At 42.5% G+C, this 8,264-nt stretch overlaps 1 protein-coding gene across 1 annotated transcript; it reads left to right on the forward strand.

The window, feature by feature from the left end:
- The first annotated feature begins 472 nt into the window (after positions 1 to 472).
- On the forward strand, positions 473 to 4,570 carry LOC147445589 (uncharacterized). Its single transcript, XM_086525052.1, has one exon. It carries the CDS (start codon positions 961 to 963, stop codon positions 3,889 to 3,891), a length of 2,931 nt encoding a protein of 976 aa, XP_086381178.1. The 5' UTR covers positions 473 to 960; the 3' UTR covers positions 3,892 to 4,570.
- Positions 4,571 to 8,264: the final 3,694 nt, after the last annotated feature.

Here is an 8,264-nt window from a genome sequence, read left to right on the forward strand (position 1 = left end):
AGAAGAGTGCTCGAGAACATTCAATGCGAGGAAACAATTCAAGCACCTTGCAAAATGAGAGCTATCCTTTACGTGATTGTTGCTTAGGAGACAATTCAAGCACCTTCCAAAATGAGATCTATCCTTTTCCTGATTGTTTCTTCATTGTCTTGGGTGTTATGGCATGGATGAGATCATGAGAAGACTTTTTGAGAGAATGGAAAAGCTGTTTTGTTTTCTTCCCTTTGAGAAAGCGGAGTTGGAAAAATTAGAAGCCTTTTTTACTCCTTTTTAAGTTTTGGGTGAGACTCTTTCTTTCCATGCAAATAAAGTCTTAATCGCATTTTCAAAATGGGGAATCTTAGGGAGGAGGAGCAAATGTGTGCCTCGTTTTCTTCTTCAAGTCTCTGCGCGGGGCTGCTGTCGTAATTGAGCTTCCTGTTGCCTGCCATAGCCAGAGGTCGACCTGTGGGCGGTTTCTCGACCCTCTACTGCTTCTCCAGAGGTAAGATCGCCCACGTTTTCTTCTTCAACACTGTCCTCGGAGTAGCTCTCTTAATTGTTACTCGTCAGACGAGCTTTTGAACAGTTTCTCGCCCCTCTGCTACTGGCCCCAAGGTAAGATCGCCCATTATTTTGAACGTTTTCTTCTTCAACTCTCTTCTCGGGGGCAGCTGTCGTATTTGAGCATCCTGCTACCCGATATAGCCAGAGTTCGAGCTCTTGTGCAGCTCCTCGTACCTTTGTTCTTGCCCAGAAGTAAGATCGTTCACCATTCCTAAAGTTTTCATTTCTTCGATCACTGTCAATCCTCCCACTTTTTGTATACTCTGTTCCCCCCATCAATGCTTTGCACGGGATCCTCGCTGGACCGACCCCATGCCAGCCACTTTTCAAGCTTTCCATTGAAGCTCCAGAGGCTGTTTCTTCCCTGTCGAGAAGCTGGAGGAGCGCAAGCGAGTTCATATAGCTGGTCTTTTGATGCGCTCCTTCTTGTGCAAGCCTTTGAAGCTCTGTTCTTCTGTATTGTCCGAGGTAAAGGAGGTCTCACCCAAGCAGGAGCAAACTGCCATGCCTTCTCTGCTTACACAGCTTCAAAGAGCTCGGGAAGCAGAGAAATCTGTGGACAAAAAATCAAAGAAGAAGGCTGAGTCGAGCTCTGCACACAGCACCCAAATTGAGAAGGGCACCCTGCAGGAACAGGTAGACTCATCTGTGCTCTCAAACGAGAGAGAAACAGTGAAACCTCATAAAGCTCCACATCGCCAAAAGAAAGCAAGCTCAAGACGACGTCACAATGCTCAGCAGGAGTTTCAACGGGCCATTGCTATGGCGCGAGGCAAGGTGTACACAGACCATGAGAGTCTCCCTAGCTATGAAAATGCCTTTGCATTTTTCAAGGACATGTACCCAAGATACTTAGAAACGGCTGCCATGGACACCTTGAGGTCAGAAGAATACAGACATCTACGTGATAGTGGTCGTGTATGTCTTGATTACTGTGGTTTTGGGCTTTTTTCTCATTTGCAGCAGGTTGAACAATGGGATTCTGCTTCCTTCGCCCTTTCAAACATCTCAGTAAATCTCTGTTCGCATGCTCTTTTCGGCATTGCTGAAGAAGGCACTGTGGAATGCGATATTCGCAAGCGCATCATGAGCTACCTTAACATCAGTGAGTCTGACTACAGCATGGTTTTTACAGCAAGCAGGGGTTCATCATTCAAGCTTCTTGCAGATGCATATCCCTTTGAAACGTGCGGTAGGCTTATCACCATGTATGATTATGAGAGTGAGTCTGTCAGCTGGATGGTCCAAAGAGCCAAGGAAAAAGGTGCAAAAATTTCCAATGTAACCTTCAAGCTGCCTTCTCTTCGCATTCTATCTACAAAGTTCAGAAAACTTTTAGTTTCTAGGAGGAGAAGAGGGGGTCCTGCAAAAGGTCTTTTTGTGTTTCCAGTGCAATCACGAGTGACAGGGGCCAAGTACTCATATCAGTGGATGTCCTTAGCACAACAGAATAAGTGGCACGTGCTCTTAGATGCTTCTGCCATTGGACCTAAGGACATGGCCTCTCTGGGCTTATCACTATTCAAGCCAGATTTTATTATTGCTTCATTTTACAAAGTTTTCGGTGGAGACCCATCAGGATTTGGGTGCCTTTTCATTAAAAATTCAGTAATGCAGAGTATACAAGACGAGTCAGGTGCACCTGCATCGGGAATTGTGAGGATTGTTCCTTTTCCTGTGCAGTGGTCGTGGAGCCAGTCATCTGAAGGTGACCAAGTTGAAAGGATTGAGCTTGATGAGGATGGACTAGAGGGACAAGGACTGACAGATTTTGAATTTCAAGGGGAGAATAATTTATCTCCAATGGTGGCCTCATTCTCAGGTCCAATGCTTGGATTTAACAGGCAATTGTCATCTGAGGAAACATCATCTAGACTTCCTCGCATTGAAGGAGTGATGGAAGAGGATGATGGTTATGACAGTTCTGCGGGTGAATCAGTGGGAGAGGTGACTCGTAGTCCTGTTTTTAGCGAAGATGAAACAGACAATTTGTTCTGCATAGATGTTGGTCGAAGTCCTATCGGGACTGCAAGTCGGACTTCCATGTCTGAAGATACTTTTAGTGGTCCATTCAGCGGTCCTTTTAGTGGACCGTTCAGTGGCCCTGTTCGCAACTCCGTTTATGATGCGCCCAGCACGGCACGAGTTGAGCACTGTACTGATGCTGTGAATGGAGTTAAGAATGCAAATAGTGGGGAGAAGTGGGATAAAAAAGATCAACTTCATGAAAATTGTAATGATGGGGTAAGCTCCCTTGACAATGGAAGTGAGCGTGTGATTTCTGCTATGATGGTTTCTTCCAAACCATCAAAGCATAATCTGAGAGGGGTTGAGCTGCTGGATCCTGGAAAATCACCCTTGGCTTCTGGGCATCAGTGGAGGAGTTGGCCAGTCCATGGAGTTGACAATGTCTGTGTACCGGACACAGAATCTACAGGTATACAAGAGAATCGGATGGAGAGCAGTAGGGAAATAGAGGCATGTGATGCTTTAAATGACCTGGGAAAGGGTAAACCTGGTGTAAAGCACAACTTTAAGGAGCAGGTAGCTCTACAGCAGACTGAGAGTGCCATTCGGAGGGAAACTGAAGGAGAGTTTAGGTTACTAGGCAGGAGGAATGGTGACAGATGGATGGGAGGAAGAAGCTTGTCACCGATTATACAGGAAGCCGAGGAACTTGATTTAGCTGAAGAAAGAGGATCTTATGCCGGTATGGATTTTGCAGGAGAGTTTGGCTCCACCTCTTATCAAGACCATACAGAAGTACGAAGTGGTGATGAGGATGATTGGCAGGGAAGCGAACCTGAAGTGGTGTGTAGGAGTCTTGATCATGCAGATATGTTGGGCCTGAACAAGGCCACTCTGAGGCTCAGATACCTTGTCAATTGGCTAATTAGCTCTCTGCTTCAGCTCCGTCATCCTGGCCCAGAGGACAACTTGTCACTCGTTCAGCTGTATGGTCCACAAATGAAGTATGACAGGGGTGCATCAGTTGCATTCAATGTAAATGACTGCCATGGCAATATGCTACACCCAGAGCTTGTGCAAACACTGGCAGATAAAAACGGTATTTCCTTGAGCATAGGTTTTCTAAGGAACCTACAAGGACCTGACAGTACAGACTCCGCACACTTTGCCACGGTAAACAAGAATATGCATGCCCGGGGGGAGCATCGTAAAGGATTGCCACAAAGGGTCGAGGTAGTGACTGCAGCGTTGAGTATCTTGTCAGATTTTGAGGATGTTTATAGGCTGTGGGTTTTTGTTGCAAAATTTCTTGATGCAGATTTTGTCTCCAAAGAGCTTGGTGGACAGCCATTACATGTAGGAGCTGCCACCACTTGACAGCCATGTCTTGACAGCTTGATTGTGCGGCATGTGCATAGGCTGTGATTAATGTTGCAAAGTTTCTTGATGCAGTGTTTGTTGTCAAAGAGCTTGGTGGGCAGCCAACGCATGTGAAACATGCCACCACTTGAGAGCTTGATGGTGCTACAGGGTTATGGCGTACTACGACATTTTAAAGGGTACAAAGCAAAGTTGACCTTGATTCACTCATCAGGATTGCTTGTCCCTCTTTACATTGATTCTTGAATCTCATCCAGTGCATGCAATTGTGAAATTTGCATTTGTATAGTGACAAAGGAATGAATGGTCCGTGACATTAAGATGTGCGGCCGTCCACCTTGCATCACAGCTCGGTCAGTTGTCCTGGCAGTTCTTTCTCACTATGTAGTGAGACATTTTTCACCTCTTTGGGGTTCACAGAATGTATTGCACCTCAGCTGCCCTGTCAAGTATGATACATTTTTGCTGCAGTGGCAGGGATGCAATATATTCTGTGTTGCCCAAATGATATTGATCTTTTTCTTTGTGCATCTAAAGCCCCTTTCATTCAGGGGTGTCAGAGTGTATTTTTGTATGTTCAGCCTTTCTCACTTTTAAGTTTTTCGAAGGATTTTGTACCAAGAAGATATTTGAACCTGAGCCAATAGTTGCACATAATGTGATTGGTGAAGCATGTGGCAGAATCGTTCACATTTGAGTTCCTAACTATGTCATTTGAAGTCCTGGAGTTTGTTTATTATCTAATGTAGTTTTGATCAGATTGTTTTGTGCAACTTATGTCTAAATGAGGCTTCAAGCATACTTGTGGGTTCCCAAGGGTTTGAAGACCTCACTCAAGGTTTTCAATTCCTTGGTGAAGGCTTTTTTAATCATCTGTACGAAGACTCATCTTTTTTAATATGCCTTCACATTTGGGTGTGATCTAGATGCATATGCATTTAGGTTTGTGGAATGTATGATTGTTTATGTTATGTTACTTCCAACTGGTTGGTTTTCGTTTGCTTTTGGCATGATTAGGTGCTTTTTTGTAAGAGTCAATTTTTCATCTTTATGGGCCAACATATAGATGAAAAACTGACCTGTTAAGGTATTTCAGAGAGCTTGGCAGCTCTGAAGTGATTTCAGAGAATTTTCATGTGATTCATACTGATTAGAGGTGTAAAACCACTTGTTAAATAGTTTGTATTTGTTAAGAATTGTGAGTAGCAATATGCTTTGACCATATAAATGGCTTGTATATGTTGTCTACGGGTCACTAGCGAAATTTGCATGTGTTTGTACATCAAAATTTGTATGTAAGCCGTTATGACTCAAAAGTGATTGAAAAGAGGTGGAGGAATGTGAATAACTCCTAGCATGAGGCCTGCTTCTTCTTGATAAGTTGCTTTGTTAGCTTGAGGGCAACAAGACTTGGAGTCACATTTTGTGCCAAGGTTGCAACAGTTTTGAAAACTTCAATAATGTTTGTTTTCATGGTCATTCTTGCCTTTGTAAGCTGAAGTTTTCATGTTTTGTGGCTTGGCAATGCTTTTGCGCCAATTAACTACTTGTGTTGATTGTAGATTCCAATGTTGTTTTCAAGGTTTTTGCTCTCCGCAAGTAAGGGGAAGGAGATTCCCAAGCTCTTTTTCATGCAAACCTTTGATGAAAAGGGCTTGAGAGGACACTGAAGGTCCAATAGAAGCCACTGGTTTTGTATTGTTTTTCTCACAAGCCAATGTGGTTCTACCTTGATCAACCCCATTTATTGATGGCATGTGGTTCATATTTTATTTTTATTATGCCTTTAATGTTGCAAGGATTGAGGTGGGAAATTGGAACTTAACTCTATGACTTGTGACGCGGGCTCGCACAGCTGACGATATAGCATAGTCGCTTTTCAATGGTTGGTTCCTTCCCTGTCACATGCTAGCATAACTATTAAGGGCTTTATACACTCTATCTGTATCGTCTCTCTTAAATATTTGGTTTGAAAGATTGATATATCCAACCTTTTGCCCTCTTGTTAACCATCCATATGACCAAAGATACTCTGATTGATGCGAGTATATCACATGTGTACAAACCCTTGACAATGAGAAGTTTATAGTCTTGAGCCTACAATTCAATTTTGGTGAGAATGGATGCTACGGTTTGTGTCATTTATAGCTCATTGCCCTCACTTCATGAAATAAAAGGGGAGATCATATCATCTTTGTGTATGATGTTAAACCTTCATAACCAATTCAAAAGTCTACCTATGATGCTTTTGAGGAGAATGACCTCTAGCTACAGCCAATTATTTCACCCAAATCTCATGGCTTTATATGATCTTTTCTCATTATCGTTAACAAACTACAGGTTTTTTTTTGGCACTCGCTCTTGAAAAATGTTTTTATAGCGTCTCTATATTGTTCCTATAGAGTGTGAGCAAGATTTACCAAGGTGACAACATTTACCAAATTGTTGTTGGAAGATTGGATAAGAAAACTTGCAAGCTTATAGCTGCATCATTGCTAATGGACCTTTCAATTGTACCCACATATGACTCAAATTACACAGAGGCGACATCTACAGATGAACAAGAAAGCTTGCGTAGATATGTGTATGTATGTGGGAGATATACTTACCTTGTATGTGTGAAACACAAAAGAAGTTGAATTTGAACATAATATAACGGAGGAGCACTTTTGTGAGAATCTTTAACATCATTGTTCCACCCAATTAGTCTCTACTTCTCATTATAAAATGAGCTTAAGCATGTGATAGATAAAAATGGGTATGGTTACACAATATAGTAGGTGTTCTAGTTTAACTCTTGTAAACCTTGGTGTAATAGGGCAAAAGGGGAGAAGGTGCTAGACGTTAGCTCGTTAGGGTAGGCAAGGTCATCTATGTCCCCCAAAATGCATTATGCCCCTTTCTTTGTCTTTATGGATGGAATATATTTGCATGGATTGACTTTTGGTATGCATTTTACAAGGCATCTGGAGACGAGGCACGCACCGCCTTTCAATGTGTGAATGGAATATCAAACCCATGATTCATACTAATTTGGTCTCTCTCTCTCTCTCTCTCTCTCTCTCTCTCTCTCTCTCTCACAGACACATACGCACACAAGTAGCATTGGTCTTCTCACTTTGGGTGATATTACCAGAAATGTATTATTGTGAAAAAATTTGTGCCTTTTACAAGAAAGCTCTTCTAAATATTGGTTGGACGCATTTTATAAGCCGATTGTGTGAGATGTAATATTTTTGCAAGGATGGGGAATGCATCGAACCCCATGGTACAAATTAAGTAAGAACAAACTATCTCCTCTAACCAGGAAGAAAACAGCGATAGCCGAGTAGAACAAGGCAAAAAGTCACAATGTGTTGGTCACACTCTATGTATGCTCCTTAACCATGTAGGCGAAACCCATACAAAATCAAGGCACCATCTACATGCAAAACCAATCCTACCTATATCTATATCTATACTATTATAAAAGGGGGAGGGATTCCCGCCCCCTACGTGGCAGCCTCTCCTTCCATCAAGCCAAGCCCCCAGCAACTCGCGAAAGAGAGAGAGAGAGAGAGAGAGAGAGAGAGAGAGAGAGAGAGAGAGAGGTGTGCCGCAACGCCTTCATACTCGACTAGAAAAGGCACTAAGTGATAAAAAGTGTTTCCAACCATTCCTTCAAAATGGATAAGCCCTTGCTTTTTCATTCATTCAATTGACGCTTCTTTGTACATCGGGTACATTGAGTCTAGCTGTTCTCTCTCTATACTTTCACTACAATTTACTCTAAGCTATGGTGAGATTTGTACATTCGGTACATTGTGTCTAGCTGTTCTCTCTATACTTTCACTACAATTTACTCTAAGCTATGGTGAGATAACATCCACCTGGCTATCTTACTAACACAATGGCCTACACATAAGAATGGGAGGGTGACCCTCTACTCAATATCCCTCTTTATAGAAATAGGAAAACAAATGTCAAATATTAGACACCTATCTAATGGCTCTCTTGTAAGAAATAGGAAGGAGAAAAGTTTGCATCATTAACTTGCCATGTGGCACTAATCGAAAAGCTTTATCCAACGGTCCACAATTGCTCCCAGCTGTTCAATGGTTTACTAAGGCATTATTATGTAGGCCAACAACTAGAAACCCTTGGCCACAACCACTGCATCTCTTCAGCTTTTCTTCCTTTGCAATCACAAAATTCTCGGTTCAGTGACACAAACTCCTATAAAGACATGGAAGACAGTTTACTAAGTCAAGCAACCCACAGCATTCTACAATTTGCCAAAGCACTATGTAAATGGCATGAGCTTCCACTTTTGCTTACACATACATAAGACTCTGGGGAATGGCCATAACCTCAGACAGAAGGTCAATGAA

This window comes from Adiantum capillus-veneris, chromosome 12, assembly GCF_014529385.1.
Source record: "Adiantum capillus-veneris isolate H3 chromosome 12, ASM1452938v2, whole genome shotgun sequence".
NCBI lineage: Eukaryota > Viridiplantae > Streptophyta > Polypodiopsida > Polypodiales > Pteridaceae > Adiantum > Adiantum capillus-veneris.

Excerpts from the sequence above, each read along its gene's own strand:
- LOC147445589 (XM_086525052.1), top strand. The coding sequence starts at position 961 with ATGCGCTCCTTCTTGTGCAAGCCTTTGAAGCTCTGTTCTTCTGTATTG.